Genomic DNA, 18,294 nt, shown 5'->3' with positions numbered 1-18,294 from the left:
TTTTCTCAGTGGGCACTGGCCCACGATCGCTTGAAAGCAGTGAAAAGGCCTGCAGTCTCTTCACAGCACCTGGTGAAAGAAGCCACCATGCTTATAAAAGTTCATGCATCTCTGATTTAGATATTTAAGGTGCCACTCTACCCTGACCTCTGCCTCTAAGGAAAACATCAGAGCGTAAACACTGCAAACTGCTGCTTTAACTGGTTTATTTTATGGTTATAGCTTGGGAGTATTTATAACTTAAGGTGTTAACCATTTATCCACAGCTACAGGGAAAGTTTGTATCTGTAGGTAAGATACAATCTCCACCTTGAGAAATTTTAAATTTTAAGGCCCCAATCCCACAAATATAGGACAAAGTACCACAGGACTAGGCCTCTTGAAGCTGGTGTATAATTTCAGTTAGAAAAGGGGCCTCTAGAGCAGTGGTTCCCAATCTCCTCTAGAGTGGGAAGTCCCACTGTGAGTCTTCTTGTGACCCTGCTCCTAGAAAAAGCCTGACTGCTATAACTGAAGTTCTGTGAGGCTCATGACACCATTTGAGGTTTCAACCCATGCTATGGGAATGGCTGCCTTGGGGTCAAGAGTAGTCACCCATTGAAACTTGAGATAGATGCAGAATGTTTGAAGTTAAATAAGAGCATAAGGAGCTTAGACTATGCCCCTTAGCTAAAGTTGATACATACTTGCTGTTCAGTAATTCTCATTCACAAATTTCAAAGCACTTTACAGAGCATCTATATTGCAATCTAGTAAATAAGACACAATCTTGCATAGTCTTACTTTTGTTTTGACATGCAATCTATTTATTGTAAATTAAAAATAGATTACATTCTGGGCTTGTGGCCTTAGCAAGTGTATTAAAAAAAGGTTGGACTTGTTTTGGGGGATATTAATTTTTTTTTCTGCCCATAGGTTCAATATGTTATTGAACACTGACCAAGTAAACCTAATTGGACAAGTGTTTGAATCCTACGTTTTGGAACATCACAAAAATGACATTTTGCATATCTTAAGAGAGCAAGATGATGAGAAACATTATCCGATAGTTGTTGATGCCCTGACTCTTTTTGAGACCAATATGGAAATTGGAGAGTATTTCAATGCATTTCCGAATGAAGTGCTCCCTATTTTTGACAATGCATTACGCAGAGCAGCTCTGGTGGCTCTGCAGCCCACTTCCCAGAATCATGGTCTTAGCATCAAGCAGAATCTTCATGTCAGGATATCAGGTGAGTCATTTATATGTGTAATTCCACGATATGTGGTAGATCTATCTTTTACTCAAAAAAAATTCTACTATATGCTGTCTAGTAGTAATTATTGGACTGTCTGGTGGGAAAACTTACTGTGTGCTAGTTGATTTTATTTTTACAATGTCCATATTTAAAGTCAAGAAAGAACTGATGATATGTATTTAAGAAAGCAGAAACTACAGCATATGTTAACACAGAGAGAAAAACACTTTCAGCAAGTCATTATTTATTCTATAAAGCTTCACTGAGAGAACAAAAAACTTCGAAAGATACAAAGGTTGGTAGGGTTAGAGTAGTTAAATAGCCAAAGTAGCATTTGAAGTTCTGAAGACCAGTATAGAAAAGCAGTTATTGTTACTGTCTACTACAGTATATTGCCTTGATGCTTGGAGCTCATTGCAGGTTCAGGGGACAGGCCTATTTGTTGTGCCATTTTACCTGTCAGGTTTAGGGGACAGGAAACCCTGTGAGTCTGCAGCTGATAGGGAGAGCACTCCATAAAAATAGTAGGGTATTCTGTAGATGGTGTGCGTTTTATACCTTTTTTTTTGGTCCCTCTTTATTCCTTTAGTAGCTTGGCTGCTACAGGTGTTTTTGTACAATTTTGGGATATGGTAGGAGCTAATATACACTACAAAACAGACTTACATTTTCTCCATTATGGAGGATAACTGTATTCTAATTTTTCTTCTGACATAAATTGGTATTTGTGATGCAGATGGAGCCTTACCCTAAACTGGTGGCTCTTAAGGCAGAAAGCTGTATTCACTCAACATGCCAGATCCAGACATTTTCCTCTAGGCTAGGGACAGACATTTAAAAAGCCCAAGCCTGAATTGATTCCATCTTTGTAGGTTAGTCTAACCTGGAAAGATTGAACCAGTTTGCAAGTGGATAGACATTCTGTTTTCATTTCAGAAATGCAGGTACATGTCTGCAGTGGCTCAAGCCAAAAGCCCGCGGGTGCTAGAGCAGCCCTCCCTTCCCTTTCATAGGGAAGCTGGGCAGAAGTGGGCACATGGCCAGGTCCTGGTAGGCCTGAGTAAGACTGAGGAAGTGTTTAAACCCAAACCTTGGCCTGCAGGGTTTGGAGAGTGGGGGAAGAGGGAGCATGGCCAGACCCCTGTGGCTGGAGGGAAGACAGGGGAACGAAAAGGGGAAAGGGGAGAGCTCTGCCCACTCCAGCAGCTCCCTTACTGCCAGGAGGAATCCAGGCACAGAGCACTCTGTGGCCCCAAAGCAGGATTCTTCCCCCTCCTCCCTCTCCCCCATGGCCATGGGGTAGGGAGGGGGGCTCTTCCTGCTCCTCCTTCTTCTCCATGCCCCCTCCCCTCCCCCGCTGGCACAGGGTGGGAAGGGGGACTCTGTGCAGGGCTGTCCGGCCCCAGAGGGGGACTCATCCCCCTGCTTCCCTCCCCTCCCTGCCCTGGGAGCAGGGCTCTGTTTAGAGCTGGAGGGGTACTTTTTCCCCTCCTCTTTTTCCTCCCCTGCTCCCCACTGCCATGTGGCAGGAAGGAAAGGGGGAGGCTGTGTGGGGCTGCCCCCCCTTAGCCTTAATGGGGCCATGCTGGGACAGCTACAGTCCCTGCCTGTGAGACAGGGAAGGGGCAGGGGGAATAAACCCCCTCCTGAGCACTCTGGCAGCAGTTGTTGCCCTCTCGTATCCCATTCCTGCTCTAGCAGCGGGACATGGCCAGACGCCATCCCGGCATTACCCCATTAAGGTGAAGGGGGCAGGGATGAGGTTAATCCCTCCCTCTATACCTTTTGCCCCCCAGGGACCACTGCAGTGAGGGCAAGGGGAAGAATTAGCCCCCTCCCTGCCCACTTTGCCTTAATGGCAAAGAGAGCCTAGCCCAGAGAGCATGCTGAGGGACTCTGGTTTAACTTAAACTAGCAAGGGGTCTGGTACAGACATTGCATAAACCAGTTTGACCCAAATCAGTTAAGTCTGATACTACATTCAACCAGGTTTATCTCAAACTGGTTTTAGCCATTTTGAAACTGGTTTATGTACACTGTACTTCTGTTCTGTTACAGGTTTAAATCAGTTTCTGATAACTTAAACCGGTTTATGTGTAATGTCTGTCCCTAGCCCTGGAGTCACCCCTCCAAAACTGGAGTATGTTTCTTAAGTAGGGAAGCTGATTTGTTTTTGCGTAAATAGAAGCATACAAACACTGTGCTCAGATAGTCGCCATTTCTTTGTGATCGAGCAGGTAGAGGGAGAGAGTCCAGTGTTAACTTTCTCACAGCCACTGAAGAACTTGCAGTATCTATTGGTGAAACACTATCACTTGTGCCTGAAGCAGCAATTGAGCCGGCTCAGGGCAAGTGAGCTGTTGCATGCAATCTTTAATATATGGTGTAGAATCTATACTTTATTATTTACAGCAAGAGTGCCAAACTCACCTGGGGTCCCAAACCGGATCTGGACTGCAGGGGTTCCTCCAGGGCCAGATCTGTGGGGCCAACAGCAACTACAGTGGGTCTAGGCAGTACGGAGCCATGTTCAGGCAGCAGTACTCATCCGGAGGCCTGCAGCAGTGTGGGACTGCATTTGCATAGCAGCACAGAACTGTGTTTGAGTGGCAGCACAGGTCTGGGGGGCTGCCACCTATGACCATGTTCTTTGGGATCCAGGGACCCCTATTCTGTGCCAGGCAACACCCCCCAACTTCTGGTAGCCTGCTGGACTACCAGCAGGGTGGATGGAGTGATTCTGTAGGCTGGATCCAGCCATATGTTTGACACCCCTGATTATAGGAACTTATATAAAGAAGTAACAGTCTTGCTTCTGCCCCTGCAAGTGTCTGGGGCCTCGCTGCTGTCCTGCCATACCAAGAAGTTCCTGCTGCCTCACCCAGGCTGTCTCCTGGAATGCCACACTTCCTGGACACTTTGTTTTTCCAGGAGGATTTATTCTTTCATATGCTCAGCTATGACTCCAGAAAAATCTTTCTTTCTCCATTCTGTCTTCCACAAACAGGGGGCATGTCTTATTTGGGGGCATGTAGAATATGAGAAAATATGGTACATTGTTGAGAGAAGTGATCAACAATAAAAGCAAGTTTCATCCCTTTTGTCACAATGTAACATGACAGCAAATCTGTTACCAAGGTTGTGGCCAGGTGTGAAAGCAGCTTTTCCAAAAGTTACTAAAATGCTAGGCTATTGTATATGAAGGACACTCAGGAAACTGAGCTAAGTGGTTCAGTTTCCATTTATATTCGTTTCCCAGGAGCTGTTTTGTGACTTATGTGATATGGTGACATACTGCACTGAAATCCATCAACCTATAATAAGTGGGTTTTGAGTATTATTCTCATCTTGTTATCAAAATTTTCTGAAGAATCTGTCAGACCTTAGTGATATTCATCAGGGTTTGTTTATCACTGCACCGTAGTGAACCACTACATCCCTCGCTTTGGATGATCAATATCTATTTAATCTTTTAGTAGTGCTGAGAGAGAAGAATCTGAGTTGTATTGTATATCTGGTGTTTCCCTCAAATGAGCTTGATTTCACAGTTATTGTCATTATAATATGTATATCAAAGAATAGAATCTGAACTGCAATTCCTGTAATTCTATTATGTGAGCTCCGTTAGCAAAAAATAAAAGTTTTCCATTTATTTTATGATTTATGTAGCTTTTATACAACCAACAATTATGGGAGGTAAAAAAAGATGCATAGCCTCCTGCTTGCTACCCCTTGAAGATCAGCTATTGTGATGCTTCTCCCTGTGTTTGTAACAGTAGGGATGAATTAATGTTTTTTCTACATCTGTTTATTAATGATCTGGCTTAGCTTTTAGATTTAAAATGAACATTTTTATTCTTTGACATGCTCTTAGGCTACACACTAAGATACAAAAGATACAGTTGAAGGTCTGGGCATAATAACTTCTGGGTAGACAAGTGGTGCTCAATCTTTTGGCCCCTGGGATGGATAAATGGCACACAGCTGATCCATGGGCCAGATTGAGCCCCATGTGCTAGGATCATGTCCCATGCCACTGTGCTTGGCCTTGCCTCACTTAACTCCACACCAGCTGGCTCAGCCCCGCATGCATCTGTGCCACCCCACTCAGTCCTGCACCGCTTTGCTCACTCCCGCATGCCTCCTTGCCGCCCCACTTAGCTCAATCAAGGCCATGCTTTCTGGCCCATGGGGTTCCTTCCATGTTTGGAAATTTGATAGCAGGGGAACAGTAGTTAGCTGTAGCCATTCTCTGGCTGCCAAATTTTCAGCCACAAGGGGAACAGCATAGGCCATATAGTATGGTTCTGTGAGCCAGATCTGCCTCATGGGCTGAGGGTTGAGCAGCCCTGGGATAGACCACACCTACAGAAAGTTTATTACTGTTGCAGAAAGAAAGAGTAGTTTGAAGGACCAAAGGTTCTTTCAGCCTAATTTCGTAAGAATGCTACTGTCCATTTAATGGGCATAGGGCTCTGGAAACTCTAATTCCATTTGTGAAGACTATTCATTCTTTTTCCAAAGAGGGTGGGAAGGGAAAGGATATGGCCCATCTCCTTCTGTGGAGTCACTAGGAAGAAGCCTAAGCAAGATCTGATGGATCTGTCGTGTAAGGTTTCAGATGGCAGTGAGGAAAAGTAGTGTGGTTAGTGCTGTGTTTGAAAATGTGGTCTCAGTGCATCAAGGACATAAATCTTGACTAGAAAAGGATCTGCAGGAATTCAAAATTGGGTGAAGGCCCTTTCTACTCAGAGGGGGTGAGAGAAGCCTTGGCATACGCCCTGGTATTCTGGTGCATTGGACTGAGAGAGAAGATGCTTAGCTGTAGAAGTTCCTCTTGCTTCTGGGGAAATTACAAGATGCACTTATCCACTTGAACTTTAGTATTATAGAGGTTTGCATGTAAATTTTATTTCACTGGATATCTGTTAACAAATAATGGAGTTTTTGCTTAATTACCACTAGCTTGGACACCAGTGTACACTCAATGGCTAAGCAGTCAAGTAAAGTTGAACTATTTACATTATTATTAAAACTCATTACATTACTAAAACTCATTCAAGGTCACCTGTATAGATCAGATGAAGAGTTTGGCAAACAGTGTAAAATGTTCAGAGTGGAGGCTATCTGTTACTCTAAATATATTCCTTGGGCAAGAGAGTCTGAAGCAGCTGGACAAGAATGCTAGCCACATTGCTCCCTTGTAATGGTGTTGGCTATGGAAGCTGGTATGCCTCAACCAAAGTATCCCAGTGGGCCTGCTGAGCTTAGACAGACCACAACTGACTGACATGCTTCCAAATTCAATCTCTCTGCACTTCTCATAGTCACTCACAATCATGCCGTATAAATGTGCATCAGCCACTTGAAATGCTGTCGCTCCCTCTCTGGTGTCAGATATGCTATGCTTTATAAATGTCATCGAAATCACACTTATTGCTGGAAAAAATTTTTTTTTGCCAAAGTAGAGCTATAAAAGAATGGAATTTTAATTTGGTGGAAAGAAATTTGAGGGAGGAAGGGTAAGATTGGATTGTCTCAGTGAAACAAAAATGCTGAAATAAATTATTTTGGGTCAACCCAAAACATTTTAATTAAACTCTAGTTGCAGTCCTTTTTAACACCCTTCCCTTCCCTAAATTTTGCTTAGATTTTAAATGAAAGATGTTGTTTCAAATCAAAAATGTTGAACAGATTTGCTTTGAAAGTTTTGGGATATATGGTGCAAAGTGCTTTATGCACAGCTAAAAGGAGGGTGTAGTACAAGTAAATGGAACTGACTGTTAGGGTGGAATTAGAAGGGGCAAGTACCGCAAAAATATTCTGTCACGTATATTTGAACTAGTAAGTAAACTTGTTTTGGTTGCATTCATAATCTCTTTAAGTTAACTTTCCAGCAGCTCTTCTGAAAGTAATTCGTACTGATATGGATCTTCATGGAAAGCGAGCTGTAAGAGCAAATGTTCACATGAATTTTAAGTTAACTTTGTCTGAGTGTTCGCACCAGATTATGAATTATGCTTCTTTAATCAGAGAAACGTGATTTATGGGCCTGATCACAGCTAAACAGCACAACTCAAATTTCATATTACAAATAGGATGCTGAAGAGTAAATCAAATTCACTAGAAGGTCATTGAATAATTCAATTTAGTGAGTATATTTGAGGGTACCAGGATCTGTTTGCAGGTATTTCATGAACAGAAAAAATAAAAATATTTCAGACTGTTCATTATGAATTATTATTTAGAGCTTGTAAAAATAGGGTAATAATGCTATTATATTTGTGTCCTGTGTTAATCTTTTAATGTGTTTCGATATTTGTGAGTAGTATAGTGTCAGATTAACAAAGTGACTATGACTGTTAATGTGTCTATCTTGTATTTATTCCTTCTCGCTCCTTTTCCAATTGAGAAAGTATCTTTTTCCCTGAGCAGCTAACATACATACACCTTACATATTTGTAAATTTAGTTTCATGCTCTTAATACTTTATATATCTTTATTGACAGGTTTGCCTGTTTGTCCAGAGCTAACCAGAGAACATATCCCTAAAACCAGAGACGTGGGTCACTTCTTGTCTGTTACTGGTACTGTTATTCGTACTAGTTTAGTGAAGGTCCTGGAGTTCGAGCGGAATTATATATGTAATAAATGCAAACATATATTTGTTGTAAGGGCTGATTTTGAGCAGTACTATGCTTTCTGTCGTCCATCAGCCTGCCCAAATGAAGAAGGCTGCAACTCATCCAAATTCACTTGTCTCTCAGGAACAAACGCTGCTCCCACCAGTTGCAGAGACTATCAAGAAATCAAAATTCAAGAACAGGTAAAATATTGAGGGTGGCTGTTGTTAAAACAAAAAAAAGAATGCAATAAAAAAATAATTATAGGCAGAGCAGTGTGGGCTTATCTGCTACTGTCATGAGCTAGTGCAAACCCATTAACTTCTGTGGAACTGCACCTGCTTATGTCAACAGTGAATTTGTCCCTTGATCATTTAATAAGTTTGTTAAGATGCCATCATAACTAGAAAAGTTGTAAACTATTTACAGTTATTTAAAACAATTGCTGCAGTGGGAGGGCAGTGTTGTCTTGTTGGTCAGACTCTTTAAGTTAAAGAACTGAAAAATGAAGCTTATAGCTACTAAAATTCCTGTACTAGGTAAATGAAGTTATTTTTATGCATCACAATATCCACATCCAAAGCATGGGGCTTTCAAAACGTATAACACTACATGCAAATTGTCTGTTTGAGCCAACTATGCGTAGATTGTATGTGTGAGATAATGATGTTTGAGATGGCTCCCCTGGAATCAATTTAGCTCTGTGTTAGTAAATGCCAGCTGTATTAGCACTGCTGCATCTTAGCATATCTACAGATATCTGTGCCTGTCAGTCTGTACTCACATTCACAAGTGGTTACTAGATGTTTTGTTGTCTGAGGCAATATGTATTCCTGTGTTTAACAGTTAGCCCTAAGTGAATGTCCAAGACTTTTGTTTAGCTGAGAAAGTTAAGTACAATGGGGAGATATTTTTTTCAGTGCCAACCAACCCAGTCCAAAGAGCTGAAAAAGTCTAAGCTCTACGGAATGTGAAAACAAATAAGATGCATTGTAGTTAATGTCTTTCTTATTTTGTATTTCTTGGTTCTGTACGGTAACTTATTCATAATTCTTTTTCTTTAATTGACTTGTTTTAGGTTTTCCAAAATAAGAGGGTTCAGAGTAATATGTGTGAGAACATCATATATACAAAAACAGAACTATGCGGAATGAAATAAAAAAATGTTTTAAATTTAAGAATAACCAGTGAGTGAGGGAGTAAAAATATTTCTGATTGCATGATTCCCAAGTTGTTTATTCATTTTATTCTCGTTTAAGGTAGTTAATTTTTATTAGGACTTTAATTCCCTTCTTTTTACTGAACCCCCAAAATATCTGCATTGTGGAGACAGATTCTTTGATGGTATGAAAAAGTCAGTGGAATTAAACCAGGGGTGAATTGACCCTGTGTATAGGAGATATCTGCCAGAATCCATGGATTTGCTACCAATATCCACTGCCTGTAGCACTCCTATGTGAGACAAAAATATAGAAATAGTTTCCAGGCACCAGAGAATAAATTAATCTATAATCCTAATATGGATAAGCCTTTGCTGTGAAAGAAAAGGTACTACTGATTGTTGTTCTGTCTATAGTGTACATTTTAGCGTTATGGTAGGATTTTGTGTGTAGCTGGAAAAAAATGATTTAGACAGAAATAGATTATGACAAGATTGCATAGGCTGTTCCCTGGAGGAAAAGATAAGTACAACAATTACTGACATCCTTGTCAATATGTATTCTTCTCGTTGTGTTTGAGTTGTTTTCCCCTGCTGGTATTTTTTCGGGGGAGCAGACCCACGTGTAAACTTTTTGCAAATCTGAAAGCTTGGATCAAATACGTGTATCATTAGGTCCTCTTTCCATATATAATTTAAGAGTGGGGGGACATTTACTTTTTAGAGAGGTGTTCATGCCTGTATTTATTGTTGAATAAATGCCTGTACTTTTTTTTTTATTGAAAATACGCCTAAAGAAATTCTCAGTTGGTAAGTTCAGTTTTTGAAAATGACCTTGCTCAGGTAGAGCTCCTTCCAACAAGACATTGAAGCCATTTGGCACCTCAGAAGACAGGTGCCAGTGGATAATCTAAGACCCTATTCTGTTTTTGTCGTTGTTGATAGCAAATTTCCATTGAAGTCCTTGAAAAAGTAGCAGGTTCATTATGTAAATTCTGCGATGACCACCTCTGTGGGGAAAGGAAGATGGGTTACTGGTGCACAAGCCAAAGGTTCCTTTGCAACCTAAAGCAACAGTATATGGTTGTTAGATGGTATACCTGTGAAAAATACATAATTTTTTGTTTTTGTTTCCTAGGTTCAAAGACTATCTGTTGGAAGCATTCCTCGCTCTATGGTGGTTGTCTTGGAAAATGATTTAGTTGATAGTTGCAAGTCTGGTGAGGACTGAAATATTCCCTTTTGAAGTTATATATTTTTTTGATTAAACCTAGAATGTTTTGAACCTTGTAATTCATTTGAAAGACCGCATCTCCAATACAGCCATTAGTTTTGAGGACTTGTCTGATGGGATAAGCTTGTATGCCACAGCATTGTTGTGTTAACTCAGTGTCTTAATCTGACAACTTAATACTATTATAGAAAATATCATTCCCATATATGACATCATGATGTTTTGGCAGCTTGCCTTTGTTGTGCAGTGTTTCACAGCCTTCAGAAAAATTTTGAGACCTGTTAATGTTAAATTAGATGTGTACAGAACTAGATGCCTTGGGACACGTGGCCAAATTGACCCAGGGTGTGGTGCACCTCTCCTCTTTGGTTTGGAAAGCCATGTACCGTTGCTTACCATGTAAAAAGGACAACAAACAAAATGCCTGCTTAGCCTGTAGGGACAGTCAAAAAAAGTAAGAAATATTAAGCTGCATAAAGAATGGGAAATAATATTCAAAACATTACAGTTTAGTTCTGTAAACTTATATCAGAAATACTGCATTCAGCATTAATCATCCTAACTCAAAGCAACACTTTGGCCAAGGTTTTTGATCGGTATTGACCACTCTTGTAGAAGGGAAACAGAACTAGATAGACTGTTAGTCTGAGCCAAGATAGTAGATCCCCTAATTAGCTGAGAAAAAAATTAGGTCTCATATTTAGTTGGTGGCATTTTTCTGTTTGTTTCTAATGCCTTAATTTTTTAATGCCACATCTAATTTATTTAAAAGATATGAGGGAATGTTCCAGGCATCAGTGGGCACGTTTGATTTTGGTAAACTTAAAGAAAAAAATGAAGGAGAGGAATGACAGAAGTACAGAATTATTGTACTATCAGAAGGCAAACAGTTACAGTACATAGAATTTCACCTGTCTATGCCAAAACAAAAGAGCATGAGTTTCTTTTTTCTTTTAACCAAAGTGGAGTTTTCTGACTAACTATACTCATAATTTAATATGGATAATGAAAACAAAAGAAAAAAACCCACAAAACTGGAATTATTTATGTCGCAGGGCACTGAAGTGCCTGCTCCTAGGGAAAGGTACAGGTGCCAGTTGCTGGGGCAACCACAGTTCAGTCAGCTGACCGGAAGGGGCCAGGGCCTGGCCTATATAAACAGCCAGGCTGAGGCCAAGCAGGCAGTTCCCCACTAACATCCATGGGAGAAGGAGCTCTGCTGGAGTAGGCAGCTTGATGGCCTGAATAGCTTTGGCTCGAGGATACTGGGAGGAGAAAGCCCTGGTAGGGATCTGATTGATGATTAGCCAGGCGGCATAGAGGTTTACATGCTGCCAGGAGGCTTAGTTTGAGTTGTAGCCAATTGGCTTATGGTTTTGCTTTGTTGTTACACCGGAGGATCGGGTGAGGCTAATAGGGGTTGGAAGGAGGCCTCATTAGGGGCTCCACAACGGTGTGGGAACCCCGGTGCCAGAGAGGGCACCGCATCTAGGGGTGCACTGACCCCAGAGCCCTAAGAAGGGGCACAGTGCATTGGGGGCCAGGTAAGGCCAAGGCCGCCTGAGCCATATAGGAATCGTAGACCCGAGGAGGGGATTTAGGGACCAGGCACGGCTACAGCCACCTGAGCCCCAATTGTGAGGAGCACCAGAGTGGGCACTGGCAAGAAGCCCAGAGGGTGCTTGCGTTAAGCCCCAGGGCGGGCGCATAGGACTAGAAGCCCCAAGAGGGGAATTTGGGGGCCAGGCATGGCTACGGCCACCTGAGCCTTGATTGCGGGAATCGCGGAGACAGGTCCCAGTGCAGACAGAACTGAGAGAGAGAGAGAACCCCAGTGAGGGTGCGGCCACGACGAAGGCCAAAGAGCGTCCGCGGGGAGCACAGAGAAAGGCCCCAGGGAGGGCGATTGAGATGAGCCCAAAGTGTGTCTGCAAGGGCACGGGCGATAGGCAAGCAAGGGGGCGCCGTGAGGGCGCGGCAAGGGATTTTGACAAGACAACGTCCGGTACATCTGAGAGGCTTGGGGCGTGGTATTAGGGGTGGTAGGAGCCACACGTAGCCCTTGAGGCTTTAATTCACGGGGTCTGCTAAGACAGGATTCAAACTGGGATACATCAGGGGTACTGTGTCCAAGGGGGCAAAAGGCAGCCTCCCTTAATACTTTTGTCATCAAAGACATGGTGGGCGAGAACGAGGGTGCATTGACACCAACTTGGCACGGTAGGGGGCGCCAGGAGAGATCATGGCCACTCCTGGGACCGCGCCCTGTGACAGTTTACTAAAACTATCCACAGAGCTCTGTCAAAGCAAAGTTGTTTCCATTTTTGTTTTAGTAAGTTCAGCTGAAGTTTCTTTTAACACAATTGAATAGGTTCTATTAATAATAATATATGGAAGTGTCCTACTAGTGCATGATAATCTGAAAATGATACTGATCCAGATAAAACTTGCCATGACTCTTCTCACTTCATTCACATAAGATAAGAAAACTGGAAAAAGGAAACAAGTGTCATGACTGTCAATGCTGTTTGTGAGATAGGGAAGAAAAATGTGTTTTTAACCCAACAGTACTTTTACAACTCCTAAGAAGGATTAACCTGTTCCTTTTGTTTGCTTTAGATTTTCAGTATTTAAAAATACAAAATAATTGTTCCATATCTTATTTGTAGACATAAAAAATCCTGGTAAAAATGTCTGTTTTAGACCTACAGTAGTTTGAGTAATTCCATTTTTCCCTTTTATCAACAGCTGTTCTACTGTTGATAAACTACCTCATTATGTGGTCTACTCTAAACTACCTTATTATATGTTTAATTTAGATGTTAGCTGAGATGTCTGCATCCACTAACTGGGATGTTATTGTGACTATTTTTGTCCCTACACCCAGGTGATGACATCACAGTGTATGGAGTGGTAATGCAGAGATGGAAACCCTTCCATCAGGATGCGCGCTGTGACCTTGACATTGTTTTGAAAGCCAATTACATTAAAGTAAATAATGAACAACTAGCAGGAGTTATAATTGATGAGGAGGTCCGCAAGGAATTTGAAGACTTCTGGGAAAAACATAAGAGTAATCCCTTAGCAGGTTTGTAGATTAACATTTTCAACATTGTGTGCAGACACTGGCGGAGGCAACATTATGTTATTGACAGTATTTTTGCTTTCCTCCCCCATCCAGCAGACCTCTTTGGAGAATGCTGGGCAGGTTTTCAGAGGAGGAGAGCACATTTGGTTCCCATTCATTTAAGGAGTATCAAAATAGCAAATCCTATATTAATCTATCAGAGTTTATCTCAGGCCAAGAGGACAGAACTCCAAGGAACTTAATTTTACTTTAAATTACCTATTATGTCTGTCAGTCTTGTCATGGCAGTTTGAGAAATAATTTCTTGCTATACATAATTTTCAAACATGAGATATAAATTCTTACTTAATTCGCTTTTTTTGGTTACTATTATTAGTTGAAAAAAGTATTATGTCCTTGAAATCCACACCAAAAATGTACTACCATGATTTTTCTTCTTCTGAGCTTTGTGCCACTGTACTTGTCAGAGTGTTTTATGTAACATCCTTTTACAAGGAGTCAGTATGAGCATCAAATTATATGTGTATGATATGGAGGGGAACAAAGGAGTTTTATAATCAAGAAAAAACTACACCATGCAGAAGGAATTGTGGGGGCCAGATCTTGTATAGTCCAAGGATTCTTACTGTATTTTACCAATGACTAATGTAAAATACAGACATAATCTTGACAGTGAGGACTGAAACCCAGGATTCCCTCCAAGGTAAGTGCTCTGACCACTAGGCATCAGAGTCAGGCTCCTTCTTGTCACATGAATCTTGACTTCTGTTCTGAACAGTGGTACAACTTCAGCAGAATGGACTGTGTTTCCATGTAAAGTAGCTTGTAGCTGGTGGTTAGGGCACTCTCCAGATGTATTGGATATGTGGGTTCCTATCCCTTCAGACAGGAGGAAATTGAACCTTGGTCTGCTACTGCCTAAGGCAGTGGTTCCCAACCTAGGGTCACAAAGTGTTCAAGATGAACACTTCCAGGTTTGCTGTTGGTGTTTCCATGTGCAGCGCTTCAGGGTTCGCTGCCGAGCACAGCATGGGCGCATGGGGGAGCCCCCCTCCCCTCTCCAAAAAGGTTGGGAACCACTGGCCAAAGAGGAGAGCTCCAGCCATTAGACCAATTGTACAGAAGTGGTAGCCCCGTTATTATTTTTGTCTCTTAAAGAAAGCATGGCCACCACTAAATTCTGTGAGGAGCCTGATCCTGTGTGCATTAATCATACATACTCTAATACTGCCTCTTGAATTGAGCCTGTGAGGAAACTTTGGTAGCAAAAAGATTTACATTCTGATTCCTAGTTAGAATTAAGTTGAGGCAGGGACTGAGTTGCTCAGTCCTGTCAAGACTGGGACAGTTCTGCCTATGCAAACACATGCAACTTCAGGAGTCTGGGGAGATAAAGCAACTCCAGGGTTTAGGTGGTGGCTGGGGTTTCCAGGATTGCTGTGTTGGATCTGCATGCCTAAATTGTATATCAGTCCCACTTCAGATACCTATGACTAGCCCAGTTTTCTGACACACTTGATACCCAAGTTTAAATAATCCATTTTAGAAATGTAAGGGACTGCCTTTGCTTCTCGACTGGTTGCATTGGCTTTGTGCACTTCCAGTGAAGAAGCATCTGTAAGACTGGAACCTCAATTTCTGATAAATGTTAATGCTTCAGAGCAGAACTGATTCCATCACACCTTTCTCCCCTGCCATCAGTCATCAGATCAGGATGGAGCACTGTAGTACTTGAGAGAGTATGCAGAAGGAGACTTCACTGAGTTTTACCACACACTACATTTGAGCATTAAATGTCATAGTTGCTTTTAAATCAGTGGAGCAATACCAGATTACACTAGTTGTGGACTTGACTTTATGGTGCCTAACTGAACACAATGGCTGCTTGCAGATGTTAAAAAAAAAAAAAACAACCCAAGAAGCATGCTTTACCAGAAAAAGCAGTGCATTACTTCAACCCAGCTCTGCAGTGCTTGTAAAGTTTGGGCACTTCAGCAGGGCTTTTTGGTGTATTCAATCAGCTTTTAGATAAACATGCCAAAAAAGCTTGACTAAAGCACCCAATCTTTACAAATGTCAGGCAAGCTGGGTTGAAGTAACACACTGTCTCTTCTGGGCATGCACGGTGCTTGGTGCAGGAATGTACCGAGTTTAAAGTGAAGCATCAATTCTTTTTGTGGTGTTTGATTTTTTTACGTCTGCAAACGCCCGTAGTGCCAGGATTCAAAGGGATATTCTAAGGGGCTGAGTTACGAAGGGAATCTTGAATTTGGTTCCCATCCAAATAAAGCCCCCCTGCCCACACTACTTCTCTGGTTAGGAAAATTGCCCACTGGGAATAATGATACCTCTGGGTGGAGTGATACATCAAGAGGAGAGGGGATTGCATGTGTGTTTACATCACATTTAGCTCCAAAATCGTGCTGAGAGCTGTTTTTTCACACCTTTTCTAGGGAGGAATGAAATCTTGGCTAGCTTGTGTCCTCAGGTGTTTGGGTTATACCTAGTGAAGCTCGCTGTTGCTATGGTACTTGCTGGAGGCGTGCAAAGGACTGATGCTGTAGGAACTCGAGTGAGAGGTTCGTATTCTTGTTTTTAATCCTGTGAAGTCCATTTCTTCCCTTGTGCTTGGTCCCTTGCAAGAAAAAAAAGAACAATTATTGGTATTAGGTTTGGTAAAGTTGTAGAAACATAATCATTTCATTTTTCTGGGTGAAAACTACATTTTATCAGTCTTGAGTATCTGTATCTTGTGTAACTCAGGGAAATAAAAGAAATGTTTGTTTTTCTTTTTTATTTATATCCTCTTTATTTTTCTAAGATAACCTGAAGTAAGAGTATGTTTTCACTGCTCCATTAAATAAAGTACTTCAGTCCATTGTTTTAGATAAGTGAGGTTTCATCTTTTTTTTAACTTTATAAATCAGAGAGTGGGATATTAATATTCCATAGTGTGGATCTCTACCCTGTGTTGAAAGGAAAAATTAAAGGGTTGATTTGTCACTTCGTATTGCCAGATTTTTTCATCTGTGATTGGTAGTATATTTCTCTTGGACCTTGTACTGAAAGTTATCTGCCTGCTGATTCTCCTTCTGTTGTTGGATGGCAATTGTGCCCTGTGCCAGGTGGTATGTAGGTCATAATCTATGTAGGTCAAAACAATTCTAAAATAATAGGTGTTTGTATAAAAACATGGAATTTTTAAAAAGTTTTCAGAAGCCTAATAATTATAATTATAACTTTAGTTATTTAAAATTAAGTCATATTAATGTATTATAAGACAGTGAAATAATTTTAGAACTCTTTAAGGATATGTTAGTAGCTAGAATATTTACTTTTGTAATTACTTTATATTGTTAAATTACAAGTATGGTAGAAGTTGTAAATAAGCATTTGCAAGTATTGCTTAGGAAGTAAAGAATTGTTTAGTTTATTGCTGCAATAAATAAGTAGTTAAATATGGGATCATAACTAAGCACTAGTAGCAGATTGCTTCATTGGGTGGGAGGTCTACAAAACAAGCATATTAAAATACAAAAACCAGGTGCTAAGTGTTCTGAAAAGGGTTGATATCTAATCATTTTGGAAAAAATTGTGTTATGATGTGAAATGAATTTGAATATTGCAATTTGATTAAATGCAGTTACTGAATTATACTATTTTATCACATATCTGAGTGATGCTAGATGGCAGTCTTGCAACTGAATTATCAATTATATTGTGTATGAAGAGCTAAATTTTATGTCAAGGATTAAAAGTATTAATTTAGTTAATGTCTATACATGTCTTTCTAAATGTAGCAATCAGTGTATTTCCTCTGAAATGTCAGATTTTGTACATTTCTGGTTTTTTCCCTCCAAGGTGAATCGCATCTTTTGTTGGTTGGAGACCCTGGAACAGGGAAATCTCAATTTTTGAAGTATGCAGTAAAGATTATGGCACGATCGGTGCTTACTGCAGGGATTGGTTCTACAAGTGCAGGTATCTGATATTCCAACTAGTGCCAATTTGTGCCTAGGAATGTGATTTTAGTGACAGAGGTATTGAATATATAAGCAAGAACATAAACTAGTTTGATTATATTAATATAAAAAAATGCCATGGAGTCAGACAAGTGAGAGTTGGCATGGTTCTCTATAGAAATCTGGCCCTACTGGCTTTTTTTATGCACTAAAAGGTTGATTGTAGTGAGCTTCCTTTTTAGGGGACACTCAGTGGGTCTTGCCCAGAGGCCTCTCCTGCTCAGTTTTCATGGTGATAATCTGAGCCTGTATTTTTATTACTTTTCCTAGCGATGGCAAATTTGACATTTCTCCAGAGAAGGCAGTGTATGACACTTTCATGGAATAGGATCATAGTAGATACTTCTCCTATTTTCTCTTCTTTAGTGTGTTTTGAGTGGATGCCAAGTTTGTCTCTTTTTTTAAAGCAATATCTTAAACTAAGGCATTATCGTTGACTCATTAAGATGCTTTTCAAGAACATACTTTTTTTGATTTAGATACTGTTCCAAATTGAACCAAGTTCCCAATGTCTTAAATCTTCCTGGAGGACAATATAAATAGCAAATTTACTGAGGTTGAGCAAACTTTTATACTATCAGTATGTTCACAAATCAGGTATAATACGAAGAATTTCAGCTGGTGTATTTAATGTAAATGTGTTATTCTGTTTTGCATTGCTCCTTTTTTAACGTTGGATAACAGCAGTGTGTTTAAACAGGAAAAAGCAAAAGAATATCTATATTCCCTAGTACCTTATCTCTCTGTCCATTGTGCATCCCATCTACAAAAGATTTGTTATGAAATAAGTGTATTGCTGATTTTGAATTCAAAATGTTGGCAAACCTATTAGCAGAGAAGCCATAGAAGGTTTCTGCCAAGGGTGATCTTTAATATATCCATCCATGGTAAGAACTGAGAACAAACTGTACTCCAGGCTGATGTATAGTT

The 18,294-nt window shown here is 40.7% G+C and overlaps 1 protein-coding gene across 3 annotated transcripts in view; it reads left to right on the top strand.

The window, feature by feature from the left end:
* Positions 1 to 18,294, top strand: part of MCM9 (minichromosome maintenance 9 homologous recombination repair factor) — a 72,560-nt gene that overhangs the window by 2,835 nt on the left and 51,431 nt on the right. For all 3 annotated transcript variants that reach the window (XM_090038603.1, XM_090038611.1, XM_090038619.1), the window contains exons 2-7: positions 916 to 1,232; positions 7,748 to 8,064; positions 10,159 to 10,240; positions 13,142 to 13,342; positions 15,796 to 15,921; positions 17,204 to 17,323. In XM_090038603.1, the coding sequence (XP_089894729.1) occupies positions 923 to 1,232; positions 7,748 to 8,064; positions 10,159 to 10,240; positions 13,142 to 13,342; positions 15,796 to 15,921; positions 17,204 to 17,323 (1,156 nt within the window). In that variant the 5' untranslated portion in view covers positions 916 to 922. The remainder of the gene's footprint in view (positions 1 to 915; positions 1,233 to 7,747; positions 8,065 to 10,158; positions 10,241 to 13,141; positions 13,343 to 15,795; positions 15,922 to 17,203; positions 17,324 to 18,294) is intronic.

Source organism: Crocodylus siamensis, chromosome 1 (genome assembly GCF_052110815.1).
Source record: "Crocodylus siamensis isolate JL-2025a chromosome 1, ASM5211081v1, whole genome shotgun sequence".
In the NCBI taxonomy this organism is placed as follows: Eukaryota; Metazoa; Chordata; order Crocodylia; family Crocodylidae; genus Crocodylus; species Crocodylus siamensis.
The sequence above is the reverse complement of the archived record's forward strand: the minus strand, read 5'-3'. Positions and strand labels throughout refer to the sequence as shown.